This window comes from Lampetra fluviatilis, chromosome 54, assembly GCF_964198595.1.
Source record: "Lampetra fluviatilis chromosome 54, kcLamFluv1.1, whole genome shotgun sequence".
Taxonomy (NCBI): Eukaryota; Metazoa; Chordata; class Hyperoartia; order Petromyzontiformes; family Petromyzontidae; genus Lampetra; species Lampetra fluviatilis.
This window is the reverse complement of record NC_136328.1, coordinates 3,423,704-3,446,646: the sequence shown is the minus strand read 5'-3', so window position 1 is coordinate 3,446,646 and position 22,943 is coordinate 3,423,704. Positions and strand designations below refer to the sequence as shown.

The 22,943-nt window shown below is 45.9% G+C and overlaps 1 protein-coding gene and 1 long non-coding RNA gene across 4 annotated transcripts; one reads left to right on the top strand and one right to left on the bottom strand.

The window, feature by feature from the left end:
• Positions 1 to 904: 904 nt before the first annotated feature.
• On the bottom strand, positions 905 to 10,045 carry LOC144949610 (uncharacterized). 3 transcript variants are annotated; one of them, XR_013640294.1, is made up of 5 exons: positions 9,971 to 10,045; positions 6,190 to 6,255; positions 4,741 to 4,851; positions 3,287 to 3,386; positions 905 to 1,541 (listed from the first exon to the last, which is right to left on the bottom strand). It is a non-coding gene; the product is annotated as an uncharacterized LOC144949610 (long non-coding RNA). The 3 variants fall into 3 exon arrangements; XR_013640293.1 differs by lacking the exon at positions 9,971 to 10,045 and adding an exon at positions 8,049 to 8,383; XR_013640292.1 differs by lacking the exon at positions 9,971 to 10,045 and adding an exon at positions 7,534 to 7,699.
• On the top strand, positions 9,555 to 22,390 carry LOC144949609 (uncharacterized). Its single transcript, XM_078879576.1, has 4 exons — positions 9,555 to 10,194; positions 14,228 to 14,347; positions 16,855 to 17,051; positions 17,347 to 22,390. The coding sequence occupies exons 1-4, from the start codon at positions 9,981 to 9,983 to the stop codon at positions 17,887 to 17,889; spliced, it is 1,074 nt and encodes a 357-aa protein (XP_078735702.1). The 5' UTR covers positions 9,555 to 9,980; the 3' UTR covers positions 17,890 to 22,390.
• The last annotated feature ends 553 nt before the right edge of the window (positions 22,391 to 22,943 follow it).

Genomic DNA, 22,943 nt, shown 5'->3' with positions numbered 1-22,943 from the left:
CAGGAAAATGGTTTTGTGTTAACCAAAGCAGGGCACTTGTGTACAGCAGGACAAGACTAGCAACCCGGATAGCCACGTATATGGGAATACCTTCGTTGAATCCAACCAACATAGTCATAAAAGCGTACCAGATTATTATTTTTAAATGTTAAATTAAAACGGTAGTTTCATAATCAACTGCAAAATTAATAACTTCCATTTGCAGATAAAAACGTGCGGCTACAAGACAGCTAAACAACATTCTGCAGCGACAACGAGAAATGTATTGTGACCGCACCTCTATAGTAGTGTAAACCTACCAAAGCTAAATTTCGATTTAAAGCTTTCGTGACTGCAGGGATTCATCTTCTTGGTTCTTTCGGTAAAGTCACGTTGAAGGGAAATAATAAAATAATAAAAATAAAACATAATAAAATTATTTTAAAGCTTTCGTGACTGCAGGGATTCATCTTCTTGGTTCTTTCGGTAAAGTCACGTAGAAGGGAAGTAATAAAATAATAAAAATAAAACATAATAAAATAATTCTCACGAAGTTTCGGCTACAACGCAAGCAGCCGTCTTCAGGTGCTTGCGTTGTGGCCGAAACGTCGTGAGAATTATTTTATTATGTTTTATTTGTATTATTTTATTACTTCCCTTCTACCAAAGCTAGTTTATTCTTTTGGGCAGTGTCCGATTGTGGCCGCAGTTAAATGAGACGGCAAATCTTTGCTCGCGTTTTAGAGTCTGTGCGACCGCATAGTGGTGGTTTAAATGAAAACGGTCATTTGGACGAGTCCTGTGACTTTATCAGTTCCCAGACCACACTATTTATCCTTGAATATGCACAACCTTCGAGGAAAGCTGCTTTGGTGGCCACTTAGTAGTTTTAGGCACTGTAAGTGCAATTTATTATTCTCAAAATTGTAAAATCCACTTTTTTAAGTGACTGCCAAGGCTTTGAGGGGTATATTCCTTTCCAGAGAATCTTATAATCCTGAGAATACAGAAATGTGGACGTTTTCCTAGAAATGTTTGCAAATCGTCAAATTAATTTGCCGGTAAACATCTCATTACCACAGCACACACTGCCACGATATAATCTGATGTGCATTTCAGGTGCTTTGACCAATATTTATCTTAATCAAATGCAACAACTCCCTTCCAAACGTTATGTTTGTCACATAGAGTATATGAACACAACACAGCTGACTTATACAAGTGCTACACTGGCCACAAAGCAGTTTGATTTCCTGGGGTCCTCTTAATTTTTCCATTGGGTGTTCTACTTGCAAAGCTTTGTGTCACAGAGTTGATGGTAAAACACCCCGGACATAACTTACAATGCAAAGCCAGTGACTGTCAATTATGAAGGTCCAGTTTTGCTTCAATTAAAACAGTTGTCTGCAAGTAAAGAAAATATGCCTACTACGTTCAATGTTCTATAGCCAGTTAAGTTTACATAGCAGTAGAGGTGCTGTGGCAATATCGTTTGTGCTCCGTGTGAGAAGAACGTGGTATTCTGGCTCCACCGACTTGCCCAGCCTCTGCTTGCCCAGCCTCTGCGGAGAAAACAATTTTTTAAAAGAATTAAAACGAAGCTTTTTTTTTACACGCTTTTTATTAACTCACTCTGTCTGCTGTTGTTGTATCCTCAAATCTTGCAACTCAATTTTAACCCACTTCCCAATGTGCTATCGACCGCAAACTTGGTATACTTATGTCATACTGATGACAATACTATATTCTATCATGAAAAATAAAAATTATATATTTTAAACATTCTTTTTTATATGTTATGTTTCGGCTTGGGTTTAATTGTCCATGCTCATTTGACGTTGGTTGTAAGTGACCACGGCCCCTTACGTTATGGCAAGCTTCATGGCCATATCCTGGAGTCGTAAAGTTCTGCCATTACGAGTACGATACATTTCATGAAAGCGTGTTTAAAAAAAAGTTTTTAAAATATTACATTTTTTTTTTACAATAGATACATACAAAAAACATCGTTTCACAAACGCGGTCACATTTCCACCTGCTGTCGCATAGTTTTACTACAGCCAAAACAGAAAATGAAGCTTGCGTGTACCAGTTCAGGTGAACCATAATATTGAGAGCCCGGATTCGAATCCAGGCAGACGCCTGTTATTAAACTGGGTTTCTCGAGCGTAGTCACAAATGACTGCACAAAAAACAACATATATTTAAATGTAGGTCTACTCCAGCACCTTCGACAACACCACCATCAGCAACAACACCCTGGTGTTGTGGGTGGGAAAGTGCTACCCTCTACTGTGTGAACCAGAGGTCACTTGAAAATATCTTAGAGGCAGCCCTGTGATATCCGCTTCCGTGGGTCATTCACTCACAAAGCATTGCACTGCTCTGCGGTTACTTCGTGATGGCATAACAATGGGCAATATGAAAGTGTTTACATGAAAACAAGGTGCAAAGTAGGAAACTTCAGTGTAAAAAGCCAGGTCTCCAACCTGGCTGATCAGTTGCATGCAACCATGTCACTTACATGTAAATGTCTCTGCAACTACAGTAGTTGCAACCAGTTGCTTACAGCAGACTCGACTTTTAAGTGATCCCAGCGATTTAGAGTAACGCATTTATATCACGTGGACAATTGCGAAGTATGATTGGTTGTTACAATCCGGATACAGGTAGGAACAACAGTTCCACACTGCCCACCAGGGATTATATGTCTGTCGTGCATAGCCTCTCCCAAACATGTACGCTCCCGGATTGGTTGAAGTGCGTCACGTGACCGCGAGCTTTCTGTCGTGCACGAATGCGCTGTCCAACCAAGTTCCTACCTGCCCACTCCGAAGGAACGTGTTAATGCTGTTTTATGTTCTTGCTGCACAACTACTCGCTCAGATGTGGACAAAGCAATTGTGGGCGATTGAAGTCGCGCGACTTGAGCCTCCTGGCTCCAGGAAACGTCAAGTGTCATGCTTTCACACACCTACTCTTCTTCTTGGTTCTTTCGGTAAAGTCACGTAAAAGGAAAATAATAAAACAATAAAACTAAATCATAATAAAATAATTCTCACGACGTTTCGGCCACAACGCAAGCAGCCGTCTTCAGGCGGAGAACAGGTCTGTCGAGAAGGCAGAGTCTGACCTGTTCTCCACCTGAAGACGGCTGCTTGCGTTGTGGCCGAAACGTCGTGAGAATTATTGTATTATGTTTTATTTTTATTATTTTATTATTTTCCTTCTACGTGACTTTACCGAAAGAACCAAGAAGATGAATCCCTGCAGTCACGAAAGCTTTAAATCGAAAAATTACACCTACTCTTGCCATCACTTCCCAGACGATGTGGTCTGCTGCACAGCGCGCCGCGTGGAGCTTGCCGCTGGGAGGAATGTCACCACCTCCTCCTCCTCTTCGGCATCTGTTCCCAACGTGGAAACAATAAAATCACTTGCACTATTCCCCATGCACTGCTGGATGAAGGAATCTCTTTTTTAAATCCTTTATATTAAGTTCGCTTGCTTGCTTAGGACCGTGCAAATCTTTCGGTCGTTTTTTAACCCACTTCCCATGATCCAATCGAGCTGACATTTTCCACACAGACTCGTTGTGCGTGACAATTAATGTTCGTGAAAATTTTTTCCAAAATTTTACACTTTTTAGGACAAAAATATTATATTTAATTACCAATTGCTTAATGGTGCAATGCAATCATCTGACCCATAGGTGGCAGCCATCTCAAGCGAGAGGACAAGAGGACTCTAGCCGCCACGCATATAAAGGATTTATAGTGAAAAACTTTGTTTTTACGGGTTATACTTGTTCGCTATTATCGCTGGGCCATGTGACATTAAACAGTCTGGCTTCTTCCTTGATATTTATTCCAACTTACTGGATCTTGTCCTGGTGATGCTTGACGCAGTCTCAAGCGAGAAACATCGTGTATTTATATTCTTGGGTCTTTCGGTAAAGTCACGTAGATAGGTTCAAAGAAAATTAAAAGAACAACAAAAAACTACGTTTCGATCGCAACACAAGCGTTCGTCATCAGGACGAACGCTTGTGTTGCGATCGAAACGTCGTAGTTTTTTGTTATTTTCTTTGAACCTATCTACGTGACTTTACCGAAAGACCCAAGAATATGAATTCCTGCAGTCACGAAAGCTTAAAGTCAATGGTATATTTAATTGTTTAATTTGGTTGTGAAAATTGTTCTTAAACTTACCTGTGATCTGATAGAATAACACCTGGAGCGGTTAACGCTTGTACATGTGACAATTTAATTTGGCGATGTTGGGTGGTGGAGGGTCTTAACGACACAAATATGGCCAGATCATTACATGGCCTAACCAAAATAAATCGACAACGAATTATAATACTGTATTGGTTCTGAAAACCTGTGTTTTTAATTACATTTGGCTTCATTATTTCAAGAATTCTAGAAATCCCGACCAGAACTGGAAATGCTCTCCCTAAAATTAACATTTCTATATTCTGCAACGTCATTCATGTAAGTTTACATCTCAAAACACTGTAGAATTTGCAACAAGAACGGTTTTCGCACGGAGGCGCGGGACCCCACAGACAAGCAGGGAAGGCGGCCAGAATCAGCGCCAAAAAAAAGACAATTCAAAGCTCTACGGCCCTAATTTTGGATATTTGGTCAACTCGAAGGCCGACTTTGAAAGGTTCTACTGCAATGTCAGAATCAGATCATAATATTTGTTTATACCGGAGGAATCCCGATGATATCGCTGCTACCCCTGCACGTGTACCTTCGCGGTGAGGCTCCGGCACATTCTGTTGCGTCTGCTCGGACGCCGCAGCCTGGGAAGTTGCCTGCTGCTGCTGCTGATGGTGGTGGGAACCCGCCTCCGTCTCAGCTTCTACAGGTAAACAATTTCATTCTCTCTATGTATCTCTGTGATATCTGTCTGCTTATATGTTTCTGGTTAGATTGTTGTTTCTATTTCATTTATACCTGATGATTATTGCTTGTGTTGCAATCGAAACGTCGTATGCTATTATTTAATTTATTATTTTATCTTTATACGTGACTTTACCGAAAGAACCAAAGAGTAAGAAGAGTTTTCTATAAGCATTCACCCGAATTGTTTTTTTGACTATCATGTGGGTCAAATTTCGATTTAAAGCTTTCATGACTGCAGGAATTCATCTTCTTGGTTCTTTCGGTAAAGTCACGTAGAAGGGAAATAATTAAATAAAAAAACATAATAAAATACAATTCTCACGACGTTTCGGCCACAATGCAAGCAGCCGTCCTCAGGTGAAGAACAGGTTTATCGGAAAGACAGCGTCTGAATGAACACCACCAAGCTTGGCAGCGTATATTTAAGCTGGGTTAGAGGAGGAGGGCGCCTTGACAAAGGATTTGCATATCAACAGAGGGATTTAGCATATTTATGGAAAATGCAGATATGGGATTAGTCACTACTTGTGGAATGTGTAGGTGAAGGGGGGGGGGTCTCAAAGTCATATTATGCTCGTGTATTATGTAGGATTAGTAGTCATAAAGGGAGGAAGTAGGGTTAGCAACAGTGGCGGCTCCTGCAAAATCTCTCAGGGGGGGCAAATGTCTGGATGATTGATAAGGATAAGGTCCACCCATGCAATGGATAAATTAACAGCTTAAGCATGTAAAGGCAACTTCACTTCTTTAATATTAATGAAAAATAAAGTGACTCTTACAATACATCTTGTTTGTTTCTATCTCACTATTATTACAATCCACTCAGTTTCTTTTATTAAAGATTCCACTAGGTGGCGACAAATAATATTGTTGACTGAAACGTGCTTACATATGATGACGTAAGCACGTTAGTGCGAGCCCTCCCGGAAGCCATAGAGAATGCATTGCAGCGCCCGCCGTTCGAAAAAAAACATCTTTGAATGTAAGTCTATGGGACCACTCGGGGCGATTCTCAGCCGGAGTAAAATCGCCCAAAAAGAGGCGGTACTCCACAGAACGTGACATGACGCTGATTGGACTATATCCAGAGGCACAGTAACGGCTGAGATTGGTGGTGCGTCGCCCAATCGCCCTAATGAAGAAACCGCCCCTGGTTAGCAGTAATAAAGGGAAGGAATTTTAATAGTAAGGAGCTGCAGCAGCTAAATCACGTGGGTCTCCCAGTCAACTTTTTGTCCTTCAAATGTCGTACGTTTATGTGCAAGGGCTTTGAGCTCTTTAAGAGTCCACTCACCAGGTTCTTCAGATGGATCAACTTCTTTGGAAGCAGTGGTAAGAGCATGCGTTGGTTGGATGTGGCCTGGAATCAACAAGAAGTAAAAGGGCGGTGCATCTATAATATACACTGTTAAAACGTAAACTTTTTTTTTTTACCAGGAAAGGCCCACTGAGATTTGTAGCTCTTTTTCAGAAGCGACCTGGCCACAAATGATAGCTTAACGAAGTGGCTAGTCATCAATGCACGTTGTTGATTCTAAATGTGGAGGGAAAAATCCACGTGACCACGGAAAGAGAGACACATACCAGGCGAGGTAGTTAAAATCTTTTCTCTTTGGTTCTTTCGGTAAAGTCACGTAGGTGAAAAAAAAATTAAATCACCACGTTTATTTATTTAAAATGTTTCACCCACGTGACTTCACCGAAAGAACCAAAGAGTATGGATTCCTGCAGTCACGAAAGCTTCAAATCTAGATAGATACGTTTATATCGTGGCGATGTGAAGATGTGCAGTGTCTTGGAAGCCCTGACCTCGAAGGGGCAAGGAGTTCCTGAGTTTAGGTGGCCCGCAATTGCAAAGATCACCCCAAGTGCGTGGCCTAGACCGTGGTGACAGTGAGCAATGCACAATCTGATGATCCTAATGATCTCGATGGAGTATTCGTAGTTGAAATAAGCCGTGAATGCTGGGAAGAGCAAGTCCATCATCATTTTCCATCCGTCCATTCCCCCCATTATTGGGGTCGTCGGGGGAATTCCATCTCAATCCCACCACCAATTCGATTCGTCTTAAGTTTGTGTTGTCCTCTTCCCAGCACACATAGCCCTCGCAAGCCACACGGGTTTACCCAGTATTCTTGTACACGGAAATTGAGTTTTTAAGTCCATACGGCGTACATCCGTTTCAATAGAGGGGCTTTGTTGGATGAACTTCGAGATGTATAAGGGGCACGGGGTGACCAATAATGTCTGATTGGTCTGTAATGAGGTAGGGCATTGAGAAGGGATTGACAAGTATGGGAACTGATGACAACAGTATACAAGTAGGGTACCACTGGAGGTGAAACTGATTGTCTGAAGCTGGTTGCGTTGGCAGTGGTGCAGGAAGCACAACGAGGAAACATCTCAAGACGTGGATCAATAACACCACCGCCGTGTGTTTGTGGGGGGGGGGTCTGAGAAGCAAAATTATACAACTGCAAACGTGGCAACCCTTTATCAGTGCTCTAGCTTATTACAGATCAAGTCAGACCTTACTGGTCACCCCGTGCCCCTTTAAAATCTCAACTTTCATCCTACAAAGAGTCCCATCACAAGGGATAAACACATAATAATAGACAATCACCACTAGTACACTCACCACCACTACACTCACTACAACACATTCCTGCGGAGGGAGCTGGTAGGAACGTTGGGTTGCTCGGTCAATGGCCAGGGTCAACGGCGGCGTGGTGTATTCCGCAAATATGCCCGACTGTGAGGGCGGGCACAAGCCGGCGTGAGTAGGTTAAACGTTGAGTTTTATAAGGGCACCACGGGGTGACCAGCCACTCCCACCCCCCACCCACCCCACCCAGCCCCTCCCATCCCCACCCATCCACACCCCTCCCAACCCTCCCCACCCCACCCTGCCCCTCCCTCCCCACCCAGCCCCACCCACCCCACCCAGCCCCTCCGCTCCCCACCCAGCCCCTCCCCACCCAGCCACACCCCTCCCAACCCCACCCAGCCCCTCCCTACCCTCCCCTCCCCACCCTGCCCCTCCCTCCCCACCCAGCCCCTCCCTGCACGACGGACGGACACAATAATCCCCTGTGGGCTGGTGTAACCAGGAGGTTCCTACCAGTATAAATGTCAACCCCTATCAGTGATTACCTGATTACAGACCAATTCAGACCTTACTGGTCACCCCGTGCCCCTTTAAAATCTCAACTTTCATCCTACAAAATCCCACCACAAAACACAAATAAAACGAAAAAAAATGTTGCTCGTATTGAAACGGCTGTACGCCGTGTGGACCTAAAAAGTCACACTCCTCTGTACAACAATACGGGGTAAACCGCACGGGTTGACAGCTATGCAATCGGCGACGTTTCGGGCAATGACCCCTTCTTCAATTGCACGCACCACCACCACCACCGATTCGATTATCTCGTGAGCACGGACAAGGGATCGATTCCTCTCTCGCATCCCGTTATTTGAGTCTTTTTTGAAACGGTTGCTCAACACAGGCCCCACCGCAACACGTTAAGCGGACGGTAACAAACGGCGCTCTCGTTGATGGACCACTTGGGGTAAGAGTTAACACGTCGATTACTCCTCCCAAGGTGATAACTTGAAGCTCGGCGGTTTGTGAATTTCAAAGTCGATTCGTAATCAATTCCGATTCCCCTATGTTGCCGATAGGCTTTCACAACATTGGAATCGATTCGATTTACTTCGTCGCTGGTGAGCGCGTGTTAATCGGTTCCATGTGTTCTGTATTGCGGAACGAATCGTGAAGTCCGCGGTGAAAGAATTCGCGAATCGTTTCCGAAATTAACGCAAAAAAAACAACCCCCCCCCCATAACTCCACCCCCCGGCGGAATCGACAGCCGACTTAATCAACAACCGAGGGGAATCGCTTCAATCCCGGTTGGGTTGTAGCCCGTCAGCGGGCGGAATCGACGAATCGTCCAAAAACGACACCAACCCTAAACAAACCGCGGGAGGAATCGATCGCTCGTTAATCGACGCTCCTCGATCCGGATGTTGTTTTACTGTCGATTCCATACGCACAGGAGGAGGGAGGTTGTTGGTTTGAGGGTGGGTGGTGAGGAGGTGGAGTGAGGTGGTGAGGAGGTTGAGGAGTGAGGAGGTGGTACTGGTGGAGTGAGGAGGTGGTGGTGGAGTGAAGAGTGAGGTTGGTTGGCTGGTGGAGTGAGGTTGGTTGGAGGAGTGAGGAGGTGGTGGGGGTGGAGGAGTGAGGTGGTGGTGGTGGAGTGAGTTTGGTTGGGGTGGAGTGAGGAGGTGGTGGAGTGAGGAGGTGGTGGAGTAAGGTTGGTTGGGGTGGAGTGAGGTTGGTTGGGGTGGAGTGAGGAGGAGGTGGAGGTGGTGGTGGAGTGAGGAGTGAGGTTGGTTGGCTGGTGGAGTGAGGTTGGTTGGGGTGGAGTGAGGTTGGTTGGGGTGGAGTGAGGAGGAGGTGGTGGTGGAGTGAGGAGTGAGGTTGGTTGGCTGGTGGAGTGAGGTTGGTTGGGGTGGAGTGAGGTTGGTTGGGGTGGAGTGAGGTTGGTTGGGCTGGAGTGAGGTTGGTTGGGGTGGAGTGAGGTTGGTTGGGGTGGAGTGAGGTTGGTTGGGCTGGAGTGAGGTTGGTTGGGGTGGAGTGAGGTTGGTTGGCTGGTGGAGTGAGGTTGGTTGGCTGGTGGAGTGAGGTTGGTTGGGGTGGAGTGAGGTTGGTTGGGCTGGAGTGAGGTTGGTTGGGGTGGAGTGAGGTTGGTTGGCTGGTGGAGTGAGGTTGGTTGGGCTGGAGTGAGGTTGGTTGGGGTGGAGTGAGGTTGGTTGGGGTGGAGTGAGGAGGTGGTGGTGGTGGAGTGAGATAGAAGAAGGTGGAGGAGGTTGGTTTGGTGGAGTGAGTGAGGAGGAGGAGGAGGTCGGTTGAACGAGGTGAGGTGGTGGTGGTCGTGGTAGTGGACGAGTGAGTGAGGAGGTGGTAGTGGATAGAGGGGAGGTGGTGGTGGTCGTGAACGAGTGAGTGAGGTAGTAGTGGCCGTGGTAGCGAACGAGTGAGTGAGGACGAGCTGGAAGGACGCCCTCTAACCGGCGTGAAGATGGCCGAGGAGGAGGAGGGGGGTGGTGAGGAGGAGAAGGACTCGAAGCTGGCGGCCGCCGCCTGCATCGTGGCTGCCGCCTACCTGGGCACCAACAAGCGGCAGCGGAGCCGCGGATGGGCCATGAACTGCGGGAACGGAGGAGGAGGAGGGGGCCGAGTGAGGTCCGTGTGGGATGCGAGCCAGGAGGTCTTCCTCATCGAGTGGTTCCACGGTGCGGATCGTAGCCAACACCAAATGATGATGATGGTGGTGATGATGGTGGTGATCGTTAAATGCCAAACAACAACAGCAGTGGAGGAGGATGACACTCCACGAGCGTAATGTGTTCAGCGCGCAGCGTTTTCGCACGCGCCGTGAACGCACGATAGCAAGCCACGGGGTGTATAACGTACGTGGATGGGGGGTTACATGGGGTCTGTAGGGGTTTGTGGACGTGCGTGCAGGTTTTTGTGGGATTCACGTGTTTACGTGTGTTTACATGGGTTGATGTGGGGCGTTACGTGGGGTTTCGACGGGTTTTTACATGGTGTTTACATGGGACTCACATGGTGATCACGTGCGTTTATAATAGTTTCACGTGGGTTTATATGGGTTTTCACGTGGGTTTATATGGGTTTTCACGTGGGTTTATATGGGTTTTCACGTGGGTTTATATGGGTTTTCACATGGGTGTTTACACCGGACTCACATGGTGATCACGTGGGTTTATATGAGTTTCACGTGGATTTATATGGGTTTTCACGTGGGTTTATATGGGTTTTCACGTGGGTTTATATGGGTTTTCACATGGGTGTTTACACCGGACTCACATGGTGATCACGTGGGTTTATATGAGTTTCACGTGGATTTATATGGGTTTTCATGTGGGTTTTTATGGGTTTTCGCATGGGTGTTTACACGGGTTTGGCATGGGTTCCACATGGGTTTACAAGCAATTTCCATAGGTTTACTTGTGATCAAAATCGATTGTAATAGGATCGGTTTTCCTGGAATATAATTTTCCTGCGTCGCGTTTCTGAGAGCGCACGTCCAATGAGATGGAACGATGAAATCAGCTCGCGTGCAGGTGCTCGGTGAATAACATCGGAGGATCACCCAGCAGTGGATTGACTATGACTGACGATGACATTTCGTGTTGGTTGGGGGGGGGTGCCGGTGGTCAGCCCCTGGGGGAGATTACGCCGAGGGACTATGCGCCCCCAGAGGACGTCCACCATGGAGATGGAGCGAGCGACGGGATCAGTTGGTTGTGGTTCGTGCGCAGGGAGTAAGATGATGGGGATAGCAGCAGCAGCGCTGGAACGCTAGGGATGGTAACGCCGTGCGCAGTAGGTAGGGTTGGAGGCTTTAATTCTGCAGTGGATAAGACATTGGCTGCTGTTGCTGCCACTGATGTTGATTACAGTGGTATTCGTGGTTCACGAAAAGTCCAAAGGCGAGTCCACACCTGAGTGGTCAGTCGTGGAATCAAATCGCTTTCGATAGCGAGCAACTTTGTCCGCTAGTAACTTGCTTTGTACACATCCCAGCGAGTAGTTGCGCTAAAAGGGGTGTGTGTGTGTCTGTAGTATTGTCTGATTTTAATTTTGGAGATTCACCCTTAGCGCTGTCAACTGCTTTAAAACAAATTTCGATTTAAAGCTTTCGTGACTGCAGGGATTCATTTTCTTGGTTCTTTCGGTAAAGTCACATAGAAGGGAAATAATAAAATAATAACAATAAAACATAATAAAATTCTCACGACGTTTCGGCCACAACGCAAGCAGCCGTCCTCAGGTGAAGAACAGCGTCCTAACACTTTCCGACAGCTCTGTTCTTCACCTGAGGACGGCTGCTTGCGTTGTGGCCGAAACGTCGTGAGAATTTTATTGTTTTATTTTTTATTATTTCCCTTCTACGTGACTTTACCGAAAGAACCAAGAATATATATGCTTCGTTGATTACCGATGAAGAGCTAGAACAAAGAATATAAATGTTTAGTTGATTACCGATGAAGAGCTAGCGGTTTTAGTCTACTCGTGTGCGAATTTTGTATCAGTTGTTCAAGAGCACGATTTGTCATTCCTTTTACCACAAAATCTCTCGCAACAACTTGCTATCCTCGTTCTTTCTGGATCGCTATTGAACCAAGTCGACCGAACCCGAGCGATTCGTGAAGGAAATTGGTTGTGTGCAACCAAATCGCTTGTATGCGGACGTCTTCGCAACCAGCAGACAGTGGTTGCGCAATCGTGACCAGTTACCCGCAGTAACGGTTGGGCAACCATACTCTTTGGTTATAAATAAATTAATAAAATAATTGTATTATTTTATTTTCTACCTACGTGACTTTACCGAAAGAACCAAAGAGTATGGATCCCTGCAGTCACGAAAGCTTCAAATCTAGATGGGTTGCGCAACCAGTTACCAGCAGATGTTCGGGATCAATCCTTGAGTCTTGCAACAGACTTAAAAACAGTGTACTGTAGTTTCAAAGGGCTTACCGTGTGTGATGAGTTCACGTTCGTGATGGACTGGACTTATAACAAATGTTTAGACCTACCAACTTGGTTACACGCAGTGCAAATAGACTCTACTTTAAAACGATGTGCTCAGCGAATTTTTTTTTTTTAGCGCCGTATTTCATCACGTGGAGTGCAATTGCCAAATGCGATCGGTTATAATGTTACGTGCACCGTTTGATTTGCTGTTATGAAGATGGTGGTATATAATATTTAAAAGTCGACTGAAAGGTACTGAGGAGTGGAGGTCATCAACCATTCTGGAGAAATATTGCCATTGAGAGAGGTTTTGTGGAAAATCAATGACAAGCCATGCTGCGAAAATCAATTTCGGATGAGACGGCTACAAAGGCCTGCTCTTCATGTGTAATTGATGAAGTCATTGTTTAAAATAACTGCCAGTTCCAGTTACCATAAAACATGGGTAGACTAAGATGAATGACAGACCAAAAATGAATGGCCATAGAATATAAAATAGCCTAAATGGAATGCCCATTCTAGTCTTTTGCCTTTCCTTTTCCTATTATAGTTTGTGAATTCTTTTTCACATGAGCGTGTATAGATGTATAAATTCTCTTTTTTTTGGAAATAGCGCCCTATGCTGTGGGACGTCTCAGCAATGGACGTTAAGTCTCGTTTCAGTACATTGCCAAAGGGCACCCCCAGTGGCAGATGTCCCTGCGAGGCACAAGGTGACTGAGCACCTGGCAATAGTCTGCGATTAAGGGGGCGATGATTGCTGCGTATAATCCCTGTTGAGTGATTTGTGGGTAATTTTGGAATTTCAGCCAGCCAGCAAAACTTTGTTTTAAAGAATATAGCAGGATATGAGGTGTGCAAATGCGTGTCTAGTTGGTTAGTTTGGTGAAGGATAAAGTTAGATTCTCATCTCTGATTACCTACTGTGCTCTGCCCATACACCTTATGCCCCCTCCCACATAATTTATAAGAATTGCACTTTAATTCATATTTGCTTTTCACACATGCAGTTGCTCTTGTATTATTTGACGATATTGGACATGGCCCCATTACCCCCCCTCCCCCACTGCTGTTTACCCCCACTTGTCCAATAATGCCTCCAAACCCATTAAATAATCCCTCCAAACATATAAATGAGACTCTCCTGGTCTCCTGAGTTCTCACCTGGTTTAACCAATAAACTTGACTTGATTCTAACCATTCCCTCTCCATATTTCGCACCACCTTGAGATACAGTCCAATCTGGATAACTACGACCACAATTTATCGGTGCTGGAAGGAAGTTTTGGATCTTATTCTGTAAAGAGAGCCACCATGTGGCCAGCATTGTGGCCCAAATTAAAACTTCTAAAATTATAGCTGTGGATTATTGTCAAATTGACACAATGTGCCAACAAACCCTGACTCCTACTAATTTTGATGACAAATTTCAAACGGAGAGAAATGTTCATGTTATTGTGAACGTCGAGATTTTGCAGTGGTAGTGCCATTATATTCTCTCTTTTTGAATTTTTTTTAACAGGTGGTGATTTTCACATTTGTCCTTTTGGCTATGACAACTTTTAGACGACTTTTAGACAACTGCTTGCTATAGTGAATTATGGCAAAGGAAACAACATCAATTTTACAGCAGCTGCTGCTGCTGCACGAATCCTCCCTGTGGCCTGTGCCAAACAGGCCGAGTGGCAAGCTTACTATCCAGCCGGGCTTCTTCAAATTGAAATCTCACAATGCATTAAATGTTTTCTTGTTTACTCTACGCAGATCACCGGTTCATGTGGGATCCTTCAAACCCAGATTATTTCAAGAGGGACAAACGCAACAGAAAAATGAATGAACTCTGCGAGCAGCTGGGCGGTGATGCCCACGGGGTACCCTTCACAGGCAAGCAAAGTGTCACACGTGTTCTTTGCGTGTTCGTTCGTCCTTCTGTTTGCCTCTGCTTCTCGCGCGCAACAAGTTTGTTGTTCCCAACCCAGTCACGAGCGACTGTAAAAATAAATCTGCCGTGACAATTCAGCAAGTGGATTTTTGTTTGAATGTATATTTTTCGTAATTTTTCCATCGCTTATCTTTTCGTTTCAGCGTGACTTAATTTACTTAATAGTCACGCTGAGTGTCTGTTGCGGTGTCTTGTACAGTGCTTTGAGGTCTTAGTTTTATATTCGAATTAGGTAAGAAATGATGCATCAATTAAAATGTATTAGTCGACTCATGATACATGTATTAGATTGTGCATGTGAGAATTGGTTATATTTTAATTAATGAAAATTCTTTACGAATCATATATTGATGTTACATTTAAGCTAAAGTAACAACAAAAATACCCCACTGAAAGCAAGACAAAAACATCTATAAATAGAAAATAAAAATGGTACAGCAGTCATACCAAAAAAGAAAGGTGTTGATTCTTGACTCAAATTGCGACCCAAAATCGTCGACGATCCATAAAGTCGCCGGAAATGGTGATTTTGTTGAGATCCAGTTTGAAATCCAGTCGCCCAGCGGCTTGTGCCGCACATTAGTGGCACTGGTGGGACTTCTGAGTCTGGCAACAATGGTGGGACACCCGGCAGTGTTGATGTTCACTGTTCAAACTCAAACGAGGACTGGTGCGGTGCTCATTTTATGTTTGCAGGCCATGAGCCAGCGATGGGAGTTTCACATTTCCACGGGGGCCAATCTCTCCGATGAATTGTACGCACGCCAGAGGGATAATAAGCAATAATGTTGTTCAAGAATGTGGAAATACTTAAAACATTTTCTCCCTGGTTACCGAGAGCATCATTTTTACGAAATAACAAAACAAAAATGTGCAATAATATTACCGAAGGTCATGCCGAGTTAGGCATTAAATCAGAATGCTCGAGACGGTACAAGGTTTACGGGTGAATCAACATCAACATTTCCAAGGCATTTTTTTATGGCAGGTTCTTGTCTGACACCTAGTGGTATAAACACGTAAATATAAGGAATACAGGTAGTCCTCTACTTAGGATGGAGATGCGTTACGACGACCCCATCGTAAGTAAAACATATCTTAAGTCGAAGATGGCCTAGCCTACCCAGGAGTCTTAAAGAATGGTGATAATTTAGCAAAACAGAGCAATTTACAGTACTGTATAAACTATATACTGTATATATTTATTAATTACGAGCCAGCGATGAAGATCGCGCACAGTAAATGTAAAGTAAAAATCAAACAAGGTAAATTCTTAGCCTACCTATATGACCTACAATTTAATGGAAAGTTTTTTCAGGAAACAATCCTATCTGCATCACACAAGGCGGGAGATGCGCACATCCCGGCAGCGTCCCCAACGTACAGTATCGTACCTCGTACGCTGCTGCGTTTGCCTGCCGCGCGAAATTTAGAATAATTTAAAATTTTGTCGTATGGCTATCGCCATCGTAAGATCGAAATATCGTAAGTCGGACCATCGTAACTCGGGGACTATCTGTATGTTGATAACATTGCAACCACGCAGTTTGGCCTGTTTAGTTTATACTTTTTTAATAAAGGATGGCACCTTAATGGGACAGCCTGAAAGTTCTGTAATTTGTTTAGGAATGAGCATGATCTATCGCAACCGATAAGCAACCGATTACGTTAAATGTAACGCGTGTAGGCTTTCACGACCAATATTTAGATGAATAATTTATTCTCGGGTCAGAAGATCACGAAGTTAAAATGCTAAAATGTCTTTCGTACAGCCTCCTCCGCCTGAAGCAGCCAATTGAATCTTATGGCGGTACCCCGGGGTATGATAGTACCCCGGCTCTCGCATGATGTCCGTGATGCAGTCATTTTTAGTCTGTTGATGGTCGGCGATGCGGCAATCGACTCATCTCGATGAGCTGTACACGATGCACCACCACGGTGCGTACGAGCGTTCAGGGTTTCAGTGCACGCAATCGTCCTCGCTGTGTTTCGACATCGTGGAGTAGTACTGATTTCGGATTGATTGGTACCCCAGTAGCGGAGTTAAGTCCACCCCTGGGAAAAAAATAGTGTCCCAGAAATAAAATATTTAATTGCCTCCGACATTTTGTATTATTTGGTACCCCGGGGTACCGCCATAAGGATCAATGAATAAAGTTATCATCTGAACGAACGTGCCAGTTAATTACCGATTCAGCACTCCAATGTGTTGGAGACTACTTCAGAACATGATTAGGTTTGCAGAGGTATTACAGGGTCTTTAAGGTCCCACTTTACAAAACAAAATTACCAGGTGACAGTGGCAGTAGTACCACCACATGGGCACACAAACCTTACGTAATGCTGTACCGTCGACGTCACGTTTCTCAACGGCGCAAAACAAAATAAAAATAGCATGCAAAAAATGGCTGCAGGGTGCGAAATGATTTGACGTCGTCTTCATTCGCAGGGGAAGAGATCAAGTTTAAATGGAAGAACTTGCGGAGCATCTATTTCAGAGAGGTGAAGAAGGTGGAGGATGCAGACCGGATGGGAAGTGGCCGGTCAAACGGATACTACCCCAAGTGGCATCACTTTGAGCGGCTCGGCTTCTTGCGAGAGGCTATGCAGTCGCGGTGCGGACGGTACACCTTCAACCAGTCGGCGGCAAGTAGTAACGCTCCCACAGCCGCACTCGGTCAGGGGAATCTCTATATATCTAGATAGATATCTAGATAGATAGATATATCTATATTTGTTCTTATGGCTTTACCGAAAGACCCAAAGAATATTAATTCGTGCAGTCACGAAAGCTTTAAGTCAAGATCCTAATGGATTCTTCGTCTTGCGACGTGACTCCGATAGTGCAATCGGGAGCAAAAGTTGGGGACAAATTACGACAAAAAATCAATAGTCTACAGCCTCTTGCAAATGTTATCCTAACGTTCGTCTTTCTTTGCAGCTGGACAAATTTGTAACCGACGTTCCCACGCCCGCCGCGCCCTCGCCCAACACGCCGTCGTCGCCGGCACGCTCACCCACGGAGCTGGCCGCGTCGCTGCAGGCCATGCCCTCGCCCTGCCCGCCCTGGGCCTCGCCCTCGGCGCAGAGCATGAGCGGCACGAGCTGCCTGTCGGACGAGGACACCAAACCCCTGAGCTGCGTGCGGCAGCTGCGCAACGACGGGCTCGTCGTCGTCGGCGGGGGCGGCAGCGTAGGAGGCGGACGCGACGTCATCGGCGATGTCGGCGGACTCGGAGGTGGGGCGGGAGGCCGGGGAATTGGAGGCGGCGGGGGGGCGGGAGTTGGGAGCGTCCGCGCCGAGCAGCTTCTGAACACGGCCATGACGCACCTCGGCGCGTCGCGGCGGGGGACGGAGAGCGCCGACGACATTTTCGGGAAGTACATCGCCATGTCGCTGCGCGAGATGCCGCCACGGAAAAGGGAGCGGGCGCGACTGGCGCTGCACAAGACGCTGCACGACATCGCCATCAGCGACGATTAACGGCCGCCAATCCCCCCCCGCACAGGATCGTCGCAACGTACCGTGGAAGAGGGCGATGGGATATTTTAGTTTTTTTGCGAACAAGGTGGGCCTGCGGAAAGCCGCCAGTCGGAGACGGCCTTACACTGGGTCCCGTTTACCCTTCGCAGTGGCGTCGCTTAAATGGGCTATCGCATTTTGTTCGTCCAGGCTCGGGACATCCATTCGGTCAAGGGAAGGTGCTAGAGACTTGATTTTAGCGAGTGGACATTTGGACGTGGATTTTATCACTGTGTAGCATGTAAGCGCAGAAGAGTCTGCGAATAGAAATAAGACTTAGAAAAAGGAAGCCATGTGGTTTTCTACATTAATCGATTTGAAATCAACTTTTGGTATTTATTCAACACCGACATGCGCGACTGAACCATTTTTCTGAGTCGGCATTTGAACATGAATATGTATTAGTACATCAGCCTATTAGCGTTCCAGACCAACATTATCGAGCAGCATTTGTTTAAGCAAGCAAAACTATGGACAGATGTCGATGTTCAGTCACATCAGCAGTCAGGCTTGTTAAACATGCTGCTGGGTTTCCAGATGGTATTGGCGAGAGCACTCCATATAAAATACGTGACCCCATTCAATGCAAAAAGCAACAACAACTGCCGTTCGCCGCTAAGTAGCCGTGACATCACCACGGTGCTTTTTCCAGGATAGGTAAACTGTAAAGGCTGGCAGGCAGGTCATGAGACAGACCCAGCTGCCATGGGTTGACTTACTGAGATGACTGACAATTGCACCACGTGCTCTCCACTGTGGCCAGCTTGCCGAGTTTTAGCCGCTAGGTGCTCGGCTCGTTGCCGCGAGCATCACACCTCCACCCTCTGTTGTTGCTGGAGGGAGGCTGCCTTCAACTGCCCAGCCGCATCCTTCACCAGCCTTCTCCACGGAGGCCGATCTTGACAGGTGGTGCCCATCGTCGGCAAGTCAAATCGGTTCCACATCATTCTGTACCGCATCAGTCCATCTCTTCTCAAGCCCATGCCATGCCAGTTTAGCCCTCTCTATCCGGCCAAAGAGAAGCTGTTTGGGGATACGGTGGCTAGGCATGTTGGCTACATGATCCAGCCAACGCAGCCTTGCCTGCCGGAGGAGATCGCTTAGGGAACTGTGTCCAGATCGTTCGAGGATCTGTGAGCTCCTCGCACAATCCAGCCTGGTTAAACCCAGGATGGATCGTAGGCAGGCCAGCCTGAACGTTTCAAACCGGTGCAGATGTTCCTGTATGGTGCTCCGTGTTTCGGGAAGACCCAGACTTACATTACTCTCTCAGCCTCCCTCTATGGTACACACACACAAAATGCTAAATTAAATACCCTACACACTCATGTGTTGCCATAGTGAAGGTCAAATCCGGTCTGGAAAGCCAATTAGCCTCTGGACTAACACATTTTTAATTTGTATGTGGAGATACTCAATGGAGTTCGGCTTATTTATATTTTTCCATGATCATTCAGCCCCCTCCCCTCTCCTCCCGGTAGTTAATACAGCAGATTACCAAAGCACACCGATAGCTGTAACGTAGACGGTAACAATCCCTGCGTAGTATTTTGCAAGAGCGGACCATTGCACACCCTTATGATCTGCGGCAATCTTTGTAAATAACCTGCAAATTGTACAAAAAATTAACAATACGTCTAACTCTGGATAGCCAGATATCTTTTAAAAACCGTGTTCTATTTGTTTGCTTAATTGATGAAGTAACACAAATTTGTTTATCGTGAGAAGATGTGAGTGTTTAGCAGCGTCCGCTTATGTGGGTGCGATGACAAAATCACCCGGAATGTGCCCAGTCTCACTAGATCTCGGAAGCTAAGCAGGCTTGAGCCTGGTTAAGTGTGGGGGAGGGTGACCGCCACGCACAGCCGGTTGCGATAGGTTGCTGCGGACGCTATGTGGTGGGCAGCGGAGGGCATTGCAGCAAATTAATTTGTTGGCATGTGCTTCCTACGTTTCCACATCTGTGCTTCCCCCACCTTCAAGTCGCGCTGACTGCCACGGCGAAGTATGGCGAAACAAAACCGAAAACCCCGACGGCGTAGAGAGGCCCTCATCCAGCAGTGGATTGACAAAAGGGCTGTACGTTTACAGTTTGAAAATGTGAGCTCCCATTTAATTTCACTATTCGACCACCTCTGGATCATGTGATTCGAGCGGGGGGAGAGAACATTGTCAGCAAAACATAGAGAAATGTTCGTCTGTTTTTTGTAATATTTAACAAATAGTACCTGTACATTTTAGCATATGAAGTTTATACAATTGTATTGAGCACTGTTTATTGAAAGTAAAAAAAAAATCTCCACGGGCTCATTCAAGATAATACATATTCCCACCACTCAGTGTTATCCAGGTGAGATTCACGTGGAAACTGTCAAGAAAATTCTCACAAATCTTATCAGAACACCATTAATCACCTTAAAGTGTAGCCGATGTCATCTGCTTTCGGAAACCAAGGTTGGTTGTGCCTGGCTAGCCCTTCGATGGGTGGCCACCAAGAGATGGCAAGTATGAGACGGCGAGGTAGGCTGGGAGGGGAGCCCCGCGGTGTAGCGGTTAACGCGCCGCGCTACGATCCCGGCGACTCGAGTTTGATTCCGTCTCGTGGCCAACACCAGTGACGATTGTCTGGAACTGGTCCTGAGCCCTCTGCTACATCGACTCGGCGTCAAATGAGTACCTGGTGTGGTGTGTAAACATCCGTTACTCGGGAGGCAAACGCAGCCGTGCGTGCTGCCGGCCACCAAGCCCCTCGTGTGCCGTGCCGGCTTTAATAGGTGCTCGCTAACAGCGCTTTCCCCCCACGGTCTGTTCAGACTATGAGGGGCATTCTTTTATCTTTGGTGGCCAGGAGGTGGTAGTGTTGGGTGCTCCCGCTGCTATTTGTGGGTTTCCCCCGTGTATTCCCAATTTCCTCCCATATGGCAACCCCTTGTATTTGACCGAACATCCAACGCAGGACGCTGCTTAAACATGTTTTGAGGTTTGGTGAAGATATCCTGGGTAAATGATTGGTGTTATGTTTTTTCTACTGCATTTTAAATATCTGCATGAACCGTCCGATTCGGTTCAAAAGTGTTAAGAAAGAATGTTTGCTTTGTGTTGCACCACACACTACCGCCGCAGTCAAAAGTATTGAGGAGCGGCTTGCCAGACAGACATCTCTAGGTCAGCACTGCTCAGAATACCTTATCATTCCCCGTACAGATCTTTCTGGCGATCCACATTTCAAACCTGCGTAGTTTTTTTTGCGGTCTATACCTGAGAAATTTTATTTCAAAAAATAACTAATTGGTTACCCGATTATACTCTCGTTCCGTGGTTCAGAACAATTTAATTAATATGGGAATTGATTTAGTGAGTAGTGTCGACTTGGCTGATGTGCAAAGAAGTGGATTCTTCACCCCACGTTTGCCCAAAGCATTCCTTAAAATGTATTTTGTGGATCATGTCATCAAATTGGCAAATTGTGATTTGTCCGAGGTGAGCGTGATTTTCTACTCTCTGCGTTTGTCTCATTGTCGTTCTGATGTTTGGCCACGTCCAGGTAAGCGACTGTACCGCTTAGGCCTGGGTATCTGATGCTCGTGCCGTTGAAACGATAACGTAACGTGCGACTGTGTGTAACCCCCGTGATTTTATTTGGCACACGTCATGTGACGGGTAACTGCAAGATCCGACCGTGTCTGTCCAGTGCTGCTGAGCTGCATTCGTTTCCGGTTTGCTGAAAGAATACGTTATATGGTCGCACTCATTAAACACATTGAGCTTGCCACAAATGAACCAGAATATCTTGCCGATCTCATCAAGGTGCAATCAACCATCACAGAAACTCTGGTCATCCTCGCATCGACTTTGGCCTAACCATCAAACAAAGACGGGTCACCGCATCGCGCGCTTTCAGATGCGCTTCTGCGGCCGTCTGGAACGCACTTCTGATATGAGGAAGCCACTTGAGCTATGCACTTTTAAATCTAAATTGAAAACTAATTTCGTTAGAAGTGCTTTTTGTGTTTAGTTTATTGTCCCCCCCCCCGCACCTCTGATAAGTACGGGTGGCTACGTACGGTGCGAAAGAAGTTCCACATCATGGCTGACACAAGTAATGGTTCTCAAGCTATGGACGTTAAAGAACGGAGCATCGGAACAATTCCACGGAAGTCATTTTCATTGTTAAACCTGTGTCACGAAGAAATAATGCCTTGAACGGACACCCGTGAACATGACCCGCGTGGTTGAACGCCATCCACCACGTGACAATACGTTTAGAGGCCTTACAATGTAATCTCTTGCCTGGCGAGTGAGAGTTCGGAATGGCAACACGAATGCTGTTAAAAAAATGAGTAGTCTTGTGCTACTTTACCATTACCAGAATATAACGTATCGAAACAAATGGTCACTTCATTGCAAGATGTTGTCGACAAGCTGTGTCATTTTACATTTCACTAATTGCAATAAACTTGCATTTGCGCAATAGTACGAAGCCCGTCCACGGTTTTTTTTATTGTGCGTGACTCGGGACACACCGTCGTCGAGATTGTGGTGTAATAATTGCTATTTGCAATGTGGGAGATCTCTTGTAAGGGTGCGTGTGAAGCCTTCAATTAGTATACAGGGACTCCTCTACTTGCAAACATTCGACTTACGAACTTTCAGAGATACGAACAAACCTGGTCTGTATGTCCAGTTGCCTGTTCCGACCGAGAGTCGTAAGTTCAACCACCGCGCAATAGATGGTGGCGGTGGCATCTACATCTGCAGAACGTGAAGAATCAGTGGCATCTATATCTACAGAACATGAAGAACCAGTGGCAACTGCATCTGCAGAACGTGAAGAACCAGTGGCATCTACATCTGCAGAACGTGAAGAACTAGTGGCATCTAAATCTGCCGAACGTCAAGAACCAGTGGCATTTACATCTACAGAACGTGAAGAACCAGTGGCATCTACATCTGCAGAACGTGAAGAACCAGTGGCATCTACATCTACAGAACGTGAAGAACCAGTGGCATCTACA

Excerpts from the sequence above, each read along its gene's own strand:
- LOC144949609 (XM_078879576.1), top strand. The coding sequence starts at position 9,981 with ATGGCCGAGGAGGAGGAGGGGGGTGGTGAGGAGGAGAAGGACTCGAAG. Across the intron at positions 10,195-14,227 it reads CCTCATCGAGTGGTTCCACG|ATCACCGGTTCATGTGGGAT; the intron begins GTGCGGATCGTA and ends TACTCTACGCAG. Across the intron at positions 17,052-17,346 it reads ACACCTTCAACCAGTCGGCG|CTGGACAAATTTGTAACCGA; the intron begins GCAAGTAGTAAC and ends CTTTCTTTGCAG.